We start from the raw sequence: 21,363 nt of genomic DNA on the forward strand, positions 1-21,363 counted from the left end.
GAAACCATTTTTTCCTCCCTTTGTTCAGAGAAATGCATTGTGTGCATGTATGTACAAGAGACAGAAAGACTGGGCCCAAAAATTCCCTCCCACCTACTCCCCCCCCCAAATGTTAGGAAACTGTTCTGTCATATACAGACATTTTCAATATATGTTCAATGCATTTGTTGGTCCTTTTGCTGAAAGAAAAATCTGAGCCAACCAACTACAAAGGCAGCTTTATGTTTCTGTTTAAAAGCCACTGCCAGCCGTGAAGCCAGAAAGATAGCAGGTGCTCTTCACAGTAGCTTGAACCGTGGTTATTTCTTATAGGAACAGCAGAGATGGAGGAAAGCAGACAGGACTGATCTCAACTGTGTTGATTATTTGCAGAACCTTGCAATTCTTCCCAGGTGCCCTTTCATTACTTTCATGCAAAGTAAGCAAGTTTGAAATTGACAAGAGTAATCTTTTTTTCCCTTCTTCTTTGATAGGGAACCAACTGGCTTCAAAGCACTAGGCTGCTGCTTAGATACATTGCAAACTGAAGCTTTGTGCAGGAGACAGGAGAAAAATGGTTCCTTGTGATGCGACAACAGCTTCCTGCTGATGAGGAAAGCAGATTGCTCCCAAGCAGCATTTCAAAGTGTTTCCAAAGAAAGTGGTCATACCAGGTGGCAGCACTTGGCCAACTTTCTCAGGGCTCAGAAGTGAGCAGGGTTGGACCCTATTTGTATTGAATAGGAGACCACCATGTGTTTAGATATGGCTAGCTAATCTGGGCTGTAAAAATCCAGTTGACCTCTAGAGTCAGTTTTCTATATATCTTAGCTGATATCTAGTGGTTTTCTGGATTTTTGCAGATCTTTTGTCATGAATGGAAAATCAATAAAACATCCCAGAAGGAAATATTGGCAAGGCATTTCCAAAATGTTGCCAGTAAAACTACATGGATGTGTAGGAATCAGGAATCAAGCTTGACTCAAGGGTGTCTTACTTTTAAAATAAAATAGTGGATTTTCTGAGATTTCAAATACATAAAAACTGAGCCAGAAGTAAAGCAGCTCCACTGGGGAATGCTGTGGGATTCCAGAGGTACAAAGTTGCTTTCAAACTGAACCCAAATCTTTGTATGAATGAACCTAATGATAGAAAGGTGTTGTACACAGAAATTGAGCATAAATTGTTCAGCACTGTAGAGGCTATGGACTAATAAAATAGACTTCTACCTTGTAAAATGCAAATAAGACAAAATTTATTTTTAGAATTAATTGATAAGTCTTTGCTTTTAAATGCTAAAGATTAATAGAGTTTTAACTCATGAATATTCAGAGTGATACTCATGTAGTAGAACAGTAATAACCTCAGCTTCCTTGCTAGAGTTTATTTTCTGATATGGTAAAGGAGGGAGAAAAGAAATCTGAGGAAAGATCTAGGTTATATAAGGCAACATAGTGACTTTATTGTTGAGATATGAACAATATTTCATTAAATTAAAACCTCAATTACTGTATATATCTCCTTGGAAATAAACATCAAGTTCTGTGTGAGTACTCTCAAGAAAGTGAATATAGGTATAGTATTGGAGATAATGGTTTAAAAGAATGAAAGTCAGGATGTCCCTGGTTGTAACCTGGTCTCTTCTATGGATTCAATCAATAGATTTAAGCAAGCTATTCTTTCATAGCTTAATGTCTGCATCTCCATCTTCAGTGTAAAAGACAATCAGCCACAGTAACTGCAGTGGCGGATTCTTATATCTGTTGCATTGGTAGGCAGATACCATTTTCCTTTATGGTGGAAGTACAGTCTAGACTATAGTCATTCAGCTCAAACCTTCTAAATTTAATTTATCCATTATACAAAGAAAAAAGGAATCTTGGATTTTACATATATAGAATCATTTTTATTATACAGATGAATTTTATATTCTTGTAGTTTAGTCTTTAAGACTGCTAGTTAGCTGTCTGATAAATAACTCACATAACATGTTTGAACTGAAAATACATTTTTTAAATCTTTGTCAGCATTATACTTACTTGCTACAAGGCACAATTGACATAAATATTTTTTCTTTGCAACCTTTTTTGAAGCTGGGAAGCTGCTCTAGGAATCAGCTTCCATAACTAGGGCTGCAGTACTGAAGTTGCATACTATGCATGACAAATGACACAAACTCAGCCTATTTTTATCCTTCATCTTAAAAAATTGAAAAAGACCTTAGTTTTAGATGATATTTCTGGGATAAACAAATAGCCAGAGGTCAATTTGTTTTATGTTATGCTTTACCTTTGCTCAGTCCCTACCCATCTTCAGTGTTGGTGTTCTGATGTGCTGAGACAGGCAGGCTTATTGAATTACACCAAAAGTTCACCTGATCTGTTTCTACCAACAATGAGTCAAATGTTCTGAGAAAATCAAGAGTCAGTGACGTTGGCAGTATATGAGTTAATAACATATTATTTTATTTTTATAAATAACTCAAGGTGGGGAACATACCTAGTACTCCTTCTTACTCCTGTTTTCCCCAAAACAACAACCCTGTGAGGTGAGTTGGGCTGAGAGAGAGAGAGAGTCTGACTCAAAGTCACCCAGTGGGCTTGTTTTAGACTCACCATCTCCTGGTTTCTAGCCTGGTGCCTTAACCACTAGACCAAACTGGCTTAATTTTAACTAGCTACTTTAAGTTTAACTACAGTATTTTGCCAGTCATTAATAAAATAGCCTTATAAGTCTTGCCTTTAATAATATATCTGTGGGACATTACTGCAGTTGGTATCATCGAGTTAAGTTTGACTTCTGGTGACTGGATGGACAAGTGATTGCCATATTCACCAATTTTTAGGAATAACTAGTACCTCTTCAAGGACGTTCTAGTAATATCTTTGTTTCCATTCGGTGACCTTATCTATTGTCTTCCCCTTTTTCCTACTTCCATATTCTTATAGTTTGTTTGGTAACACCATGTATGTGTACAATACGTGGCTTGCCACCATCATCCCTCACAACCTGAGGAACCAAACCTGCTGCCATGCAAATTGTGACTTTCTCTTAGCTTATTCCACTCCCATCTCAACCTTACCAATGAGGATCACCTTACCAGGAGTTCACATTCTCATCAACATCATGCTCAGGGTCATTGGAGCTACTGAGCCCTTCCATTACATTAAAAATAATTGAATATCTCTGGAATTTGTTTTTCTTTTTAATTGTGTAAGTGTTTTGTTTGAAAAGGTCCATTAAACAACAGTAGGAGTTCATGGGTTGGGGTAGATGAAGGCAGAGCTTTAAATTAATTGAGCTTGCTGATTCACCTGAAATCTGAGTGTAATGTTAACAAAATTATTTTTAGATTAATATTATCAGTACTTAAACCTAAGAGCCATGGCATCTAAAAAGTGAAAATTTATGGGAAGAGGGGGTTTGGGGGGGGTTGTTTAAGCTAACACTGCTAGGCATATTCTTATAGTCCAATTAGCTATTTACTTTTATCCTTGGTACTTTCTGTTGAATAGTTGTTGCTTGAAGCTTATGTTCATGTGAAATCTATGCATGTGACTGAAAAGTGATTTGCAATCCACATGTGGCTATTCTGCACTGGAATTCTTGTCTTTGAGCTCAGAAAACAATTCCTGTGCAACTAGTTTGCACAATTATATAGACCTCTGATTTACAAATTAGCATAAACCCAACCTTTGACTTTCTTACCATTTCATCTCCTTGAAATACTGCATTTTGTTGAGATTTAGCCTTAAACAATTTTATTTAAAAACTAGCTGATACACAGTTCTATTGTGTTGTGGCTTTGAAGATTTTCTTTCTTTGGTTTTGGCACAGTTAGACTTTTGGATTTCTAAGGAAAAACAGGCCAGTGTTCTTTTCGCTGACAAGTGTTTTTGGTAATACATACCAATGACATGCAGTCATCCTATGAACTCTGAACTAAATACCCACAAACAGAATAGTTAATGGATAAAATTACTGCTTTAAAGCAATATTTTGTTTAAATATTTTCACTGTTTATTTAGATGTTACCATACACTCAGGTCTTTCCTAAAACTTCTTCAAAATAGTTAAGAAGAATATTAACCTTGGAGTTTTTTCTATGAGGCTATCCATCCAAAATAATGCTTGCAGAAATTTATTTAACATCCTAATGAAAACTTAAATAGTGTTTGCAGTGTTACTTGTTTCTGCTTATGGACAACAAGATACCCAATAGGCTATATTCTAGGTAATTAGGAACAAGAAATTATCTGTATCTGAAATAATTTCCTCAGTTATTGATCAGAATATATATAGTATGTGGTTTATTATTTCATTTATTTTACTGTGTCTTCGATAAACCATGGTGAACAAATGTATCAGAATAAACACAATAAGCACACATCATTTCCAGTTTTTAGAATAGAATCCCAGCATTGAAAACAGACTCAAGACTCATAATATATTCCAAAGTGGGTTTAAATTATGCCCTGAAGTATAACATAGAAATAAAGAAAATAAGATCTTTGAAAGTACATCCCAATAAAGATTAAGTTTTTCACTGATCACATTTCAGGAAATCCTTCATGAAATCCTCTTTATGAGTTTTTCCTTCTATAAATTATCTTCATTTGTAATCTTGTTACTTAATGCTTGCTATAGGACTTGGCCTCCAAAATGGCACCATCAGCACTTTGTCAGATCTTTGACAACCAGGATCATTGGAACTCATAAAGCTAAGTGCACTGTATAAACAGTTCAATTCCTAACAGAAGGGTTAAAACCTCGTAAGATCTAATACTAACTATAATAGCTGTATGTATCTGAATGAGTTCCAGTAAGGATGAAATCATACATTGCCTCCTGGTGGTCAAGTAATGTGTAAAATGCATCTGCACTGGTGTATTGTTTGTTTGGATGTGTGCCCACCTGCCCCCCAAAAAAGCACAAAAGGTAATTTTTATTTGATTCTGCAGTAAATGGAATTATTGGTGGAAAATTGGCATTTTATAACTGCCTAAGTCCCCATTTTGTGAAAATTGGCATTTTGCAACAACTTGTAAGAGGACCCTAGCATGTTCTTAAAATCCCAGATGTGCCTTATCAGCCCAGAAAAATTAGGGCTCTTCCTATAAGAAACAGTTTAAATGAAGGGACACATTTTTGGTTGTAAATAGAAACTAATGTATAATAGTATTCAAACTGCAGTGAAGGAAATAGTCAACTGGAGATAGTTTTAAGAGGTGGTCCCTTGCTCCATTGTCATAATTATGAAAAGCTTGTTCCTACTGATTAGAAAGAGGAAACACACCGTGTGTTGGTGTGCTGGCCAAAGAGATTCATAAGAAGTACTTAAAATTTAAGTATGTTCATCTCCTCTTGGAATGAACTTCAGTTCATGTCGAAGGCACTATAAATACATTAAGAATGATCCATAGGATAAGTGGGCATTACAGGAGTGACCAGCTAAAGATCCACATCAAGCTGAATTAGCACCATATAATGTGTAAAAATTCATTTACTTTTTAGATAGCTTCTTTTCTCTTTTTATACTGATACTTTTTCCCCAAATTCAGCTTACAGTCTTCTAAATATAGTAACAGCTGCCATTTACTTGTTCTGAGTTTCTTCAAATATGTTTCAGTGCTGATCACTGATATTGTATTATTTTCCATGAGCTATACTAGGAAAGAGGTCTTGAATCTATTTCAAAAAGTAAAATTTAGAAACAATAGGATATTTGGAAGAGAGTAGAAAACTTCTGAATCTTCTGACATGTTCAGAGCCTATAATGTTGAAGTAAAACTTAGCTTTCAGCACTATGATACTATTGCATCATCACTGCAGGCAGATATATGCCAGAACAAATGTTCAGTATGTGCTTAACTAAATATTGACAATCTTTCACTGGAACATCTTTAGTCCAAATAGGCAGTGCTCTCCTATCAGGTTTGTGTTCACTTAGTTGTCATTGTTGTGCAGTGCAAGCAGGTTAATTCAGATATGAAACTTGGCTTTGATGAAAATCAAACCCATTAGATATTTACAACACCTTAAGATTATGTGTTGGTTAAAATAATTTATGACAGATGAAATTAAGTAAGAGTTAAATCATCATTATCTTTGGAGTCCTTGGTGCTCTCTGAGCCTTGTTGTTTTCTTGCAGACGTTTCATTGCCAGACTAGGCAATGTCTTTATAAACTGAGAGCAAGGCCCACACCCTCTTTGCACTGAAGATGTTGCCTAGTCTGGCAATGAAACGTCTGCAAGAAAACAACAAGGCTCAGAGAGCACCAAGGACTCCACAGTTCAACCCTGAGCTATAAATATTTGCTTCGATTGGCATTATTATCTTATAATTTACAAAGTTGACTTATGGTGCTTAATCCTAAAACTATTATGAGCATGGAGCACATAATAACACTGAAAAGACTTAAGCCCACTGTGAAGTGTAGTTAGATATGATATTAGGCAAATATACCAGCACAAGTGTCCATTGAGTATATGTTGAAGAAGCCATGAACTTAGTCAGGAAGTCAAATTTAGATTCCTATGAAAAGTCCAGAAAACATTTGAAAGTATGAATGCCAACTTACTTTGTCAGATATTTTTACCCATATTAATTCAGTCATCAGCTTGAAGGAAGCTATTTTTAAAAGTGAATAATAAAGTATCTTCTATGAAATAGGTAGTTTAGCTGTTATGGTCCAGATTTATGGTATTCATTTCCATTCTAAATCCACATGCTAGAATATCAAATGAGATTTATTTTTAACCAGCTGTTGTTTAAACATTGATGATTCTGTGTAATCAGAAGAGCAATCATCACAGAGAATTTAACATCCTGTACCAGTTTTCTTTTTGATAGCGTATGTATGCATGCACCTATATCAGTGAAGGAGGTAGAAGTGTGTGTGTTTTTTAAAAGACTCATCCAATTTGAATGTATAGAATCAAATATTCTTTTGAGGAAGGCAGGGTGTTAGCATCGGTGATTCAATTCTTGGGGTTTTCTGGATGATAGTAATTATAAAGACCCTTTTCAGTCTGGCTTTGGACTGCTTCTGGGTAGAAACCAACACTACATTGATAATTTGCACTGGGAAATGGACAAAGAGATTTTGATTTTTGATTGATTATATGCCATCAACTCATTGTCAAGGTGTTAACAACCACATCAATAGATTTTTTTTCCATGATGAACTGTCCCTAACCTGGTCTTTCAGGTCTTGCAGTGATGCACTCATTACCACTATAACTGAGTCAATCCACCTTGCTGCTGGTTGTCCTTTTTCCTGCCATCTTTTATAGCATTAGAGTCTTCTCCAGAGAGTTAGGTCTTTGCATAATGTGTGTGAACAAAGAAATTACAATATTCCATTGATCATGGTGTCTTTTTAGATTGCTTGTTTATTGGCTATCTCTGACATAAGAATCGGTGGTCCATACTTCACCCACTTCAGCCCATATACAATTGGTCTTTGGTCAGTGACTTATGGAATTCAGATCTGGCGGGAGAGGCATGTTACAGGTCCCATCTACTAAGGAATGTCAACTGCTGGGACCCAGGAAGAAGGCCTTTCCTGCTGTGGTGCCCCTTGGAACCTCATTCCCCCAGAACCAAGATTGGCCCCTACCATAAAGACATGGTTGTGTCACCGAGCTTGGGGGTCCAATGGTAGTGGTTAGCCTTCTCAATGGTTATACTGAACGGGATGTATTGTTTGCATTCACCTGCTGACTGTGATTATGTTTTTAGTTTTTAATTGTGGTTTTAATGTGGTTGTATGTTTGTTGTTTTTATTTATATTTTTTATTCTTATTTTTAATTGTTCTGAGCCTCCCAGAGTCACATGTGTGAGATGGGCAGCTATACAAACTGAATAACTAAATAAATTCTGAGGATTACATTACCTTTCTTACTCTGTTTAACGTTTACATAAAACCAATAAATAAAGTCCTCTTCCTCTTAAAATTCCTTTTTTTTTTTTTTTTTGGCACAAGGAGCATGATGATTATGATTTAGCTTAGCATTCATCTAACAGTAACTTTCATATCCTTGCTGGCTACTGTATTCATTCATCTCCACGGAGATTTGGCAGGAACTTGTTTTTCTTGTGGGTTTGGCATATTTCTAAATCCTATCCTCTTGTTGAGGCATTTTAGAGCCATTGAGCTATTTATATTTTGGCAAGAGAGAAGCAAGTTTAGTACATATACTTACATTATAAAGTTGTAAGAGTAAGACTGAAAGTAAGAGTGGAACGGAGAAGGTAATTAAAATGAGATAAGTAGTTTGAAACCTGCGCAGTATTCCTCTTTCTGTAATACAGAATTCATTGCATTATTGCATGAGTTGGAGAGTTTTGCTTCTTCTCAACATTTACTGAAACCTCAAAGGATGATTGTTAAAATCATGCTTGATCTTTCATGAGAAATTCCAAATCTCATTGTTGGTATCCACAAATAATATATTGCATAACTGCAGTGTTCCAATGTAAGTTCTGTGAAATTTGATTGACCTTTTATTGTGTTTTATGGGGGAAAGCTGAATTATCCTCTAGGGTTCCAGTAGGCACTACTTTGCTCTCTGTTTTATTACTGGATGCTAATTCCTGTAGTTTCAATAGGCTAACTCCAGAAATGATTTGATTAGTTTATTGTTTTTGTTGCAAATAATGTAACACATATCCCATTGATATTTTTATTCATAAATTCTTACTAAAAATTACATGAGACAAAGTTTAGAGTTGCCAAGGAAATGACAGTAGTGTTTGAAGTTTCTAGATCTTCATTTTATCTATTCTGCACTGTATTACACTAGAAACACACAAAAGATTTGAGAAGAAGTCTCAGAAATCTTTAAACATCATTTATAGCTTCCCAAAATGTATATCTGAAAGTGAATATTTTAGAAATAATAGTTTATAAAGCATTTATTATATATGAAGTTGCAGTAGTAAAAAGGTGTATCTCTTAACCATATTGCACTTTACTCTTCTGTCTTTTTTCAGTGTTGAGGGTGAAGCTCCTGGAAGTGAAACTGGCACATCCCTAGATAGTCCATCTACTTATCATCAAGGAACTATAACTCACAGTTCAGCTCTAAGTCCAGATCATTATGACCATTCTCCATATGGTCTATACTCTGTCTCCCCTGGACAGCAGAGGCCCCGGCGGCCAAAGCTTCAGCACTCAACGTCAATATTAAGGAAACAAGCAGAAGAAGAAGCTATTAAAAGGTCACGATCCCTTTCAGAAAGCTATGAACTCTCATCTGACTTGCAGGATAAACAGGTATTTGAGCTGTGGTGCTGTATTAATCAAGCTAAGTAGTTATAAAAAAGAAATGTAGTTATCAGCTTTCTTGAGGGTTTTTTTTCATTACCCTTTAGATTTTAGCATTTCTGTGTAATAGTTTCCATCTGCTCTCTTTTCTCATTTAAATTGACCCAGAAATATTTTTTTCAAAGAAAGAACTAATACCTTGTAACATTTATCTGGTGAGTTTGTATACAAGTCACTTGTTACTGAACTTGTGAAGCTTTGTCCAAATTTAGTAAGAGAATGTGCCTTGTAAAACCAGGATGGTTTCATTAGTATAAAACAAATTATTTGATTGTCCGCTAATACTGGTTTGTATTAATCAAGGCAGATGGTAGAAGCAAACTATGAAAGGGAAGCAAAGAGTCATGAAACGGGAGGATCAAAAGCTCATATGTCAAATCTTATTCTGAAGTAGCAAGACCAAGTATTCTGCCTATTCAGCATAGTTGGTTTGTGAAAATAATTTAAAGCTTTCTAGAAAGCAGACCCTTATAGTACTGGAAATGCTATGTTATATTGAGAGATTTAAGACATGATTGAATGAACTAATTTTTTAAAAAAGCTTCTGTCACATTTTTGAAGCATATCAAATATAACCAAGTTCCCAAGATTCCAGGGGGTTTACCAATTTAAATCTTTCTATAGAAAGATTAGAATCTTCACTACAGATGAGACTGAAGTCTTAAAAAAACAGCTGATTGCCCACCTCAGTGCAAAGAAGGTAGAGAGACCATGCTCCAGAGTTTAAACCCATAGCATTTTCCTTCCATCCTTCTGACTTAATGGATACTTAGTATGGTCTCTAGGTGGCCTTGGGAAGCAGCTTGTATAAGTTGACAAAATGGCTTTCTTTAGTGCAGGAACTGCTTCCCCCTACATCACCCGCTCAGTCTTTACACTCTCAGCCCTTACAACAGGTTTGTATTGCTAAGATTAAAAGGCCCGATTAAAGCTTCTTTCACATATGTGTTTAAATCGCTCTATTTGTTTTGTATCAGTATCCTCAAACTAATCCTGCTCTGCTGCCACTCTGTTCTTGTACAGCACCCACAGCAGGAACAGCACGCACAACGGTTGTAGCCATCCATTTGCGGAAAGGAGGGGGGCATATTTTTCTTTTTTACCATACTTTCACTTGTACCATTACTAGATGACGCTTGCTCATGTCTCCTATTTAGCTTTGTAATTGAAGTACTACATATAAAAGAAAATAATATTTTAATTCAATATACCTTTTATTTGTTTTCCTTTTTAAAAAGAAACAACTGTCAGTATTCCTCATTTTAAAAGTATCTTCTTTGTATGTTTTAAATTGGAAAAAAAAAAGCACTGCTTTGGAACAGGAGTGTCAACTCATGGGCCACATGTAGCCCCCCAGGTCATTTTGTGCAGCCTGCACCCCTCATTGAGGTGTTGTCATAGCTCGGACTGGGGCCTCTCAGCTTGCAGGTAGCAGAAGCGGCATTAGGAGAGCATCCTTGTTTCTGACACTTGGTCAAGAACGGCATTCTGCCCTCCCTGTGCTGGAGGCACGTCCCCTCCTGGCCAGTTTATCTGGAGTTTGCTGAAAGATGCCACACCATTGCTGTTCCCTCCTCTTCTCTCTTTTCTGAACTTGCTTTCATAACACAGCTAATGGCTGTGGAGCACAAGGAAGACCTGCATGACTCCAGCCCTACTTTACCTGCCCAGCTGTTCCCCAGCTCCCTGGCAAAGGTGGTTGGAGGGAAGCTGCCAGGAGGGAAAAAGCTGCTTGTAGCAAGGAGTTGTGGAAGTGATGGAGGAAAAGCAAGGATCTCCACTTACTTGCTTTCCACAGCTTTTAAAGTCCCTCCCAGCAATTCTGCTCACCCCGGGTGGGAAGTGGGGAAAGCAGTAATCACTATTACTTAGAGCTTTGTGCCCTGAAGCTGTTAGGTTGGGAGACAATGGCTACTTTGGGAAAGGAAGGCAGACGGAAAAGCAGAAGTGGTGCAGTATCCTCAGTAAATCTGGCCAGGAAAGGAGCTCCTGACAGTAGGAGGGTAAACCACCATCCATGGCCAAGCAACAGGAACAAGTATGTGCTTCTAGTGCAGCCATTGCCACAGCACTCAGCCATTTGGAGATGAGGGGAAGAAACAGACACTTTCTTCACTGAGCTCTCCTTCCAGAATTTCCCTCGCCAGTGGTCCAGGAACTGGCCCCACAGATAGCACTGGCATATATCCTACCTGGCACTATTACCCCATAGAAAGTCTAAGTTGCCCCAAAGATCCCTGTTCATGCTTCCAGGTGGCTATTTTCCATCTGCAACAGGCTTATGCAGGAGATGAGCCATAGGCTGAAATCTTAACTGACTGGAAACCCCAAAACTCCATGCTTCCCAAGTAATTATAACTGAAAATAACAACTGGCAATTAGTTTTCTAATTTTTTAGCCTGCTTTCCATTAAAAATAATCAGAAAGTAAGCTACAGTTGCAGGAATTATAACCTCAAGAGAGGGTGACACCTACCAAATTGAAAACAAAACAGTTTTTCATCAGACAACTGCCAATATCTGTTTCTTAGCAGAATTGGAAATAATTTTCAGGCATAGTTGCTTCTTCTTAAGGGATTACATTCAAGTTTCAGATGATAGGATTCAATTCAGAGGATTTATGTTGTTGTCCATGAAATAATGGTGATCTCATTAATTAAAAAGCAATCCCATATACTGTAAGTGGCCAAAGTGAGATGGTGAAAAAGTACCTCTATTTCATAGTGAAGCTTTTTTATTTAATAAATTTGTGCTTAAGGATATACAATGATTCTCTTCCTTTTTGACTCACTAGAGACTTTTTACCACTATATGAAAAGGCTTCACTGTTGCATTTCTTAGGCTGATGAACTCCTTCTCGTGCAGCCCTTATGATGATTTGAGTTTGAAACCCCTGCTTTAGAGCTGACATATTATAAAATATGTGTTTTTTTTAGGTTGAAATGCTAGAACGAAAATATGGAGGCCGTCTCATAACTAGACATGCTGCTCGTACTATACAGACTGCTTTCCGCCAGTATCAGATGAACAAAAACTTTGAGCGGCTTAGAAGTTCTATGTCTGAAAATCGTATGTCAAGACGCATTGTACTATCCAATATGAGAATGCAGTTTTCATTTGAAGGACCTGAGAAAGTTCACAGTTCCTACTTCGAGGGGAAGCAAGTTTCTGTTACAAACGATGGATCAAAAATAGGAGGCCTTGTCCAGTCTGGATGTAATGATCTTGGTGAATCAGCTACAATGAAATCTCCAGCAGCTTCCACAGACTTTGCTGATGCCATAACAGAATTGGAGGATGCCTTTTCAAGACAAGTAAAATCTCTTGCAGAATCCATTGATGATGCATTAAATTGTCGCAGTTTGCACTCTGATGAGGTACAGATACCTGACCAAGTCAGAAGTCGTGAAGTAGAGAGAGAGAGTTGTGGTCCAACTAAACCAACAAGCCATAATGTTGATCATAGGAAACTCGATGAAATGACTGCCTCCTATAGTGATGTTACATTGTATATTGATGAGGAAGAATTATCCCCACCACTTCCCCTTTCTCATTCTGTAGAAAGACCATCTAGCACAGAGTCTGACTTAAGACTTCGATCAATAAATCCTTCTCAAGAATACTGGTCTATGACACATAAAGATCATAAAATAGACACTGACACAAGTTGTAGGAGTACCCCTTCATTGGAATCCCAAGAACAGAGAATGAGGATGGATCATCTTCCTTTGCTAACCATAGAACCACCAAGTGACAGTTCAGTCGATTTTAGTGACCGTTCTGAAAGAGGATCGTTAAAGAGGCAAAATGCGTATGATCGGGGAATTAGTAGTCAGCAAGGTAGCCCAAAACACATATCACACGGTCTCCCTAGCAAAGTAATATCTCGAGAAGATCAAGAAACTAGACATAGACCAAGGCCTATTGATAGCCACTTGGCTATTAATGGTACAGCAAACAGGCAAAGCAAATCTGAATCTGATTATTCCGATGGAGATAATGATAGCATCAATAGCACTTCCAATTCTAATGACACAATAAACTGCAGTTCAGAATCCTCTTCTCGAGACAGCTTAAGGGAACAAACTTTGAGCAAACAAACATACCACAAAGAAACTCGTAATAGCTGGGATTCCCCTGCCTTCAGTAATGATATCATCAGGAAACGTCATTACAGGATTGGACTGAACCTTTTTAATAAGTGAGTATAGTGCTTTTTCCTTTTTTATGAAATGGTATTTACTTGATGCCTTGGGGTTTTTATATTTACCAAGATGTAATCTATCTCCCCAGTGAAGGCTAAAACCGGCTACAATCCCATTGTGACTGTAAATGTACATCCAGATATTGATTGCCAACCTGTCTTTTACCTAGTTCAGCATGTTTGATTTCTGCCCTGCTAACATGGCATCGTTTCTCATAATTTCATGGTGTGCATTTTTAGCAGGTGGTCTTTTTTAACTTTTAAATACCCTTTGTTTTCCTTCATATCAATTTCAAAAGAAATTAAATAGTTAAAGGCATATTTCAAGAATTCATATAAGTAGACAATGCAAAAATAGAAAATCAATTAAGGAAGAGGTCACATTCTCCATTTTCATCATTTTACCATTCTCATCCAGCTGTAATGTTCCACGTGCCATCTAAAGAACAGTCATAATTAGAACTGATCATTTATAATAGTAATTAACAATTATTACAGTTATTTGTGCTAGCCAAAGACTCTGGTTAAACAAACATGTTTTCCAAGGGATGCCTTGAACATACAATATGCTTTTATAAATTGCTGCAGTATTTTTTATAGTGTTGTTTTCATAGCTAAGACTGCCATCCTGTACAGCTGGGAGTAAGTCCTGTTGAACTTAGTAAGATTTGTTTCTGAGTACTATTGTCTCAGTTGCACTACAAGTATAATAAAACTGTCCATCTCCATTTTAATCAATGTTTTTAACAGTAAGTATGCCAGTGAATGTATTCAGTGTTCTCTGTACAGGTAGTCCTCAGTTAACAACCATTCATTCAGTGACCATTCGACGTTATGGTGGTGCTCAATGAATTGTAGTTATATCTGGTCCCCGAAGTTGCGGCCATTGCAGCATCCCCTGCGGTCACATGATCAAAATTCAGGCGCTTGGCAGCCTGCCCACACTTATGACCACAGGGGTGCTTCAGCTCCCCCTACCTACCTATCTCCCTCCATCTCTGCCCTTTTGGTTGCCCTGCACTCCACCACCTCTGCTTTGCCCTGCCATCCCCAGCTGACCGTTGCCATCTTCCTCCCTCTGCAGCTGAGGTGTGCCCAGCCTAGCCCTTTGCATGGCCAGCTGCTGCCTTGTGAAGGTCTAGGCCAGGCATACCTCATCAGCAGGGGGAGGAAGAATATAATAAAGGTCAGCTGGGAGCAGCAAAGGTGGCAGGACCAGCAGAGCACCAGGTGACAGGGCTGATAGAAGTGGTGGAGTGCAGGGCAGAGAAAAGGACAGAGATGGAGGGAGATAGGCAGGTGGGAGGAGTTGAAGAGGAGGCAGTCCCTTACCTTACTCAGGGCTGGGAGGGACCAAGCTGGGAATGGCTTGGATTGGGGTGGGTCCTTGCCTAACAACCAGGTGGGATTTGGTTAACGACTGTGGTGGAATGTGTGGGTGACCTTGGAAGATGGGGGGAAGAGATGCTGCCTATAGAACAGTCAGATAAAAGAGAAAGGAGTCCGCAACAGTAATGGCCAGAGAAAGAAACTTGGGAAGGACCCGCCCTAACTATTCAGGCGGTAAATAGGGAGGGCAGGAGGTAAACTTGTACTTTCAGACTTGCAAGATTGATGTCAGCCCTCCCAGGTAAACCAGACAGGAAATACAACTAGATGAGCTAATTCGACTTTATTGTAAGGCTACATTAACAGAATCTTGCAAGTTTGAAAGTACAAGTTTACTTCCCGCCCTCCCTATTTACCGCCTGAGTAGTTAGGGCAGGTCCTTCCTAAGTTTCTTTCTCTGGCCTCTACTCTGTTGCAGACGCCTTTCTCTTTTATCTAATTGTTCCCTAGGCAGCATCTCTTCCCCCCATCTTCCAAGGTCACCCTCACATTCCATCACAACAGCAGCAACTAGGACTCCCAGGATTCCTACTGCTAAGCAATGCAGTCACATGACATCATGCTTTATGACCACATTGCTTAGTGATGGACATTCCAGTCCTGATTACTGTCATTAACTGAGGACTACCTGTACTAAGGGTTAGTATTTTAGATGGAGAAGTGGATTGTTATCAGAACAGCTTTCACGTTATTTGTTCATTTATTTTCTATATATTGTGATACATCCCAAAAGAGATGGGACAAGGTAATAAAAAGCAGTGAATGTGTGTTTTTGCATGTGTTGGTATGTTATAAGAGTAAAACCTAACTAAATGTATGCAATCTGATAATAAGACTCTTTTGGTCTGTTTATTATCAGATTTTGTTTGCACTTCGGTTGTTCTCAGTAAAGCCTATGGAAGATTTAGCACTGTTGGAATGAATAAAAATGTTATCTTCCACCCTGCTGCTTCATTCACACTATTAGTTCCTTAATACTAGGGTGGAGCCCCAGCAAATGTAAGACTGCCTAGGATATGGAAACAATGCGGTATGACCTAGTGACCATGAAAAACTTGAAACAGTTGTGAGTTGGGGGAGAGGCAGATAGCAATACATGCTGATTAAGAATTGAAGCTATGACACACTGTTACACACCCAGGAGCTGTTGCAACTCTTTCTGCAATCACAGCAGCATCAGTAGTTGCTGCACAGTTTCTGAAGTTTACTGAGGTAACGTGGCTTGCACAGATGGAGGGAAATATCAGCATAGTTGTTTGGCTCAAGCTCAACGCCATAAGCAAATGTTGCCATAAATAACTATTATAATTAGAGCACTAATATATTTTCTGTGAGTTATAGAAATATTTCACATGCAGCTCTAAATCGTGGTTTAACATTACATGAATAAGCATTGAGGATCAGAATAATTAAACACTGAAACATTTTCTATGAGTTATGTATAAAAGTAGTTCACATACAATATGAAGACAGGGCATAGCGTTATATGAGTGCATCTTCAGGATGTAAATACCAGGTCCAGTTTTTTCCTGCACTGTGAAAAGGGATTGCATAATGTTGCAAGCTATTGTTTATGCTTGCTTTTCAAAGCAGTGTAATTTAAAGTGGTTTTGTATTCTGATTTGGAAGACAAGTAATGTAATGGCAAAGACTTTAATATCTAATTTTTTTAAAAAAAATCTGTAAACTCTGAAATATTCTGTATATTACCAAACTTTAAAATTCTCTGTAGTATTGTATTTTTTTTATTTATTATTTTTATCCCGCCTTTATTTTATTTTTTTTATAAATAACTCAAGGCAGCAAACATCCCTAATACTCCTTCCTCCTCCTATTTTCCCCACAACAACAACCCTGTGAGGTGAGTTGGGCTGAGAGAGACTGGCCGGCCCAAGGTCACCCAGCCGGCTTTCATGCCTAAGGTGGGACTAGAACTCACAGACTCCTGGTTTCTAGCCCAGCACTTTAACCACCTTAACCAAAGTAATGTAAAGTAAGATTTTGTGGGAATTCTTATTTTCTTGCTTTTCTTGCCTATTAGTTAACATGTTTTGTAGTTTAAATAAAATCCTAAACTGCCATTAAAAATTCACATTCATTTATTTATCTATATGAAGTATCTGATGGGAATTAACACTGAATCCCTATTAGAATATACATTCATCTTGATGTAATACTCATTTTATTAATAAACTTATCCCAAAGATGAAATGGGAGTTTTGTCTATCAAGTTATATCCGCTGAAATTACATCTATTCATTTAGATATACTTAATTCACCATACTGTGATAAACAAGTATGTTGTAGAATCTCTACAAATTGTAATTTTTAATCTCCTACAATAATCTGTAGATATAGTATATCCCAAAGGCAATACATTAGACTTGTTCCAATTAATAGTAGAGCCAGAAAATAAACCATTTTGCTGTATAACATAAACAAGCTTGGTTAATGACATTACATAATTGTTAAGGATTGTCAAAGATAGCCATAATTTTATATCAGCATATATGAACAATTTATAATCAGTGTGAAGTAGCATCACACCTTTACTATCTTGATACTGTCTAGTGGAAGAAGCCAATTGAAAATTAAAGGAGACAAGAAACATCCTTGTGGGTCTCACAATATAATTTAAAGAGTTGACAGACAAATCCATTGGTAATAACTCTAACTGCAGGATGAAGATATCGAAGTATAACAAAAATAATGGAAACACATATCTTCTTAACACACTTAAAACACATTCCATAACTTCATTCTGCACTATATCAAATATTTTTTCGGCCTAATAAAATTAGAACAGCTTCTTTAAGTTTATCCACAGCTATATCCATAATATCAGCCATCTGGCGAATGATATCAGATGCTTGTCTTACTTCTTATAAATCCTTATTGAGATGGGGGTATTATAGATGGTATTATCCTAGCTAATGTTCCTGTTAATACTTTAGCATGCACATTAAGCAGAGATACTGGTCTGTAGCTAGCACATTTTACAGAATCTTTTTCAGGCTTTAGTATTACTGTGATATAAGTCTCATGATATAATGAAGGAAATACAGATAGATTAAATAAATACAGGTAGTCCTTGTTTATTGACCACAATTGGGACCCTCAACTTGGTCATTAAGTGAAGTGGTTGCTAAGTGAAACCATGACAGTGCTTATGATCTTACTTCAGCTTCCTTTGCAGACCTGTGAAGGTTGTAAAACAGGATTGGTCGTAAAGTTACTTTTTCATCACTGTTGTAACTGTGAATGATTGCTAAACAAGACAGTCACTACGAACAGGAAGTCCATCTGGTCTGGTGGGGTTGCCTAATTTCATAGTTTGCAAGTCAGGGAACTATGATATTTTGGTGTAGGCTGTACCTGAGTCAGCGGAGGGGGTGCTTGGTGCAGCACAAGCTCAGAAAGGCCAGGGAAAGAGGGTGCGGGATGCATGCATGTGTGCAAGATCAGAAAGGCCGAGAAAAGGGCACGGGGTGTGTGCTTGTGTGTGATCACAGGGAGGTCCGGGGGACGGGGCATGGGGTACATGTGTGTGTGCAATTTCAGGGAGGCCAAGGAAAGAAGGTGTGGGGTACATGCGTACATGTGCGTGATCCCAAGGAGGCTGTGGAAAGAGGGTGTGGGGTGCATGTGTGAGAGCACAGGGAGGCCAAGGAAAGAAGGTACAGGATGTGTACGATCACAAGGAGACCGTGAAAAGAGGGCACGGGGTACATGAGACCACAAGGAGGCTGTGGGAAGAGGGTACAGGGTGTGTGCATGCATGTGTCTGATTGTAGGGAGGCCATGGAAAGAGGGTGCGGGGTGTGTGCAAGCAAAGGGAGGGAGGAGGGCACCGTCTGTGCGAGTGAAGAAAGGGTGGTGGGAGAGACTTACTCCAGCAACTTGCAACCTTCCTTTCCAGCTTCCCATTGACTTTGCTTGGGGGAAGCTGGCAGGGAAGGTTGCCAATGGCAATCACGTGACCTCAGGACACTGCAACTGGCTGTGAGTGCAAGCTGGTTGCTTGGCACCCAAATTTTATTCATGTGTTCTGCGCCGCAACGGCTGGAACTCCAAGTACCAGTCATAAGTCCCTTCATTCAAGCACTGACATAACTTTGAACAGTTGTTGAATGAATGGCCATAACTCAAGGGCTACCTGTAGTGAAACAAACTGGCCCCAGGTTGGCAAAGGAGTGAGACAAGGGTGTATATTCTCCCCTTATTTATTCAACCTATATGCTAAATGCATATATTAAAGGAAGCTGGATTGGAAGAAGATAAGCATGGTTTTAAAACTGGAGAAACATCAACACTGCACTAAGGTGATGACACTACCTTGATAGCCAAAAATGCAAAGGATTTGCAAGCCCTAATAATAAAAATCAAGGGGCACAGTGAAAAAATGGGTCTAAAATTAAATATAAAGAAGACCAAACTAATGACAACAGGTAGAACAACCAGCCTTAGAACTGACACTGAAGGTATCGAAATGGATAGTTTCTGCCTTTTAGGATCAACCATCAATTGTAAAGGAACAAGTAGTCAAGAAATATGCTGCAGACTAGCACTTGGCAGAGCAGCCATGAAGGCCTTGAAAAAAATATTCAAATGCCATGAGGTGTCTATACCTGCAAAGATCAGAATTGTGCAAGCCATAGTATTCCCTGTGACACTCTGTGGAAGCAAAAGTTGGACTATAATCGATGCTTTTTAACTTTGGCATTGGAGAAGACTCCTGAGAATACCGTGGACAAACAAGAAAATAATCCAGTGGATCATCAAACAAATCAACCCAGAGTTCTCACTCAAGGCACAAATGACCAGGCTCAAATTATCCTACTTTGGACACGTTATGCAAAGACCTAGCTCCCTGAAGAAGGCTCTAATTGTCAGCCTTACCAGGTAGACCAGATGGGAAACACGGCCAGATAAGCTAACTCTACTTTATTGTTAAGCTACATTAACAGCACCTTGCAAGTCTGAAAGTATAAATCTCCTGCTGTCACCTTTACAGCCTCAGAACTTAGGGAGGGTCCCTCTTGAGTCTCTTGCTCCTCCCACTATCTAGCTGTAGGCTATGCTCCCTCTTATCTGCACATTCCTAGGAGCATCTCTTCACCCGTCTACCTAGGTCATTCCCACATACCATTACACTAATGCTAGGAAAGATGGAAGGAAAGGGAAGAAGAGGATGACCAGCAGTGAGATGGAAAAACTCAGTTACAGTGGTGATGGGTGTGCCATTGGAAGAGCTGAAGGACCAGGTTAGGGACACATCATCATGGAGAAAATCTATCTACATGGTTGCTATGATTCAACAATTTGATGGCACATAATCAGTCAATATTATTTGCAGCAGTATATAAGACTCCTTGTAATGCTGAATTCCTGTTGTCTCTGCAACAGAGTAGATGTGATTTGCCATAGCCTTCTTCTGGTACCCCCACCCCACCCCACCCCCTCTCCCATCCCTGCTTAACTTTTGAGATTAGCCAAGATTGACAAGGTGGTGCCACCTGCTGTGACATATCAGCAAGTAGAAGCAAAAATAATGTCTTAAATCTTGTTTTTTAAAATAAAGGTTTTAGTTTTTGGGGGGGCGGGTACAGCATTGCGTAATTTTGATTCTGAATTGTTCATTTATGACAAGGTTAGCAAATTATGCTCTGTCTATGTCTCCTTAAAATAACAGCATGGATTAACAGTTCATCTGAGTGATAATCTTCCAGGATGTGCATATATTCATTTCATAAGCCAAAGGTGTTTGTTGTCTTATAAATGATGATGTAAATTGTATTGCTTCGATATTTTGTTTGAAATTGGATGAGATGCATCAGTATAGTAAGATTATCTTTACCACTTGATAGCACAATACACAATGTTACGTGCATAAGCCCGGCCAGGACTACTACTTAGGTGCTTTCACACATAAACTGTTTTGTTGCAACGTATTAATTTAATTTTAAAGTGTATGACACCATGAAAAGAAAGTCTTTGTGTTGCCTTATGGATGTACCCATCCTTTTTACCGTCCTTCATGTGACCACAGCCTGAGTCTCATTTATATTAACTAAGACTGGCACCCAGCAAACTACTATGGCTGTGGATCTTCTCCTTTTTCTTGTAGCAATTAATTGATCTTCTGTTCTTATGTATTAATAGTATGCTATATGTTCAGATGCCTTTTTTAATCACTATTTTTGAAAGACTAACATTGTGCTAATAAATACAATTTTGTTTTTTGCCTGTTCCTCTCTACTTGACCATATAATTCTTTTCTGAAAAAGTTCAGTATCTCTTTCATATCCCTTTATTTTTGATTCACATTCTACTTTATAACATTTATTTAATTTATATAGCAGCCCATGTCACAAACTTGTGACATTCAAAAAAGGGAAGATAAACTTTTTAAAAATAGTTTTTTTAAAATACTGATACATTTAGGTACTGATAGACTC

At 38.2% G+C, this 21,363-nt stretch overlaps 1 protein-coding gene across 4 annotated transcripts in view; it reads left to right on the forward strand.

The window, feature by feature from the left end:
• IQSEC1 (IQ motif and Sec7 domain ArfGEF 1) overlaps positions 1-21,363 on the forward strand; it is a 168,215-nt gene that overhangs the window by 111,567 nt on the left and 35,285 nt on the right. For all 4 annotated transcript variants that reach the window (XM_063291819.1, XM_063291817.1, XM_063291818.1 and 1 more), the window contains exons 2-3: positions 8,980-9,262; positions 12,249-13,513. In XM_063291819.1, coding sequence (XP_063147889.1) covers positions 12,255-13,513 — 1,259 coding nt within the window. In that variant the 5' untranslated portion in view covers positions 8,980-9,262; positions 12,249-12,254. The remainder of the gene's footprint in view (positions 1-8,979; positions 9,263-12,248; positions 13,514-21,363) is intronic.

This window comes from Candoia aspera, chromosome 2, assembly GCF_035149785.1.
Source record: "Candoia aspera isolate rCanAsp1 chromosome 2, rCanAsp1.hap2, whole genome shotgun sequence".
NCBI lineage: Eukaryota > Metazoa > Chordata > Lepidosauria > Squamata > Boidae > Candoia > Candoia aspera.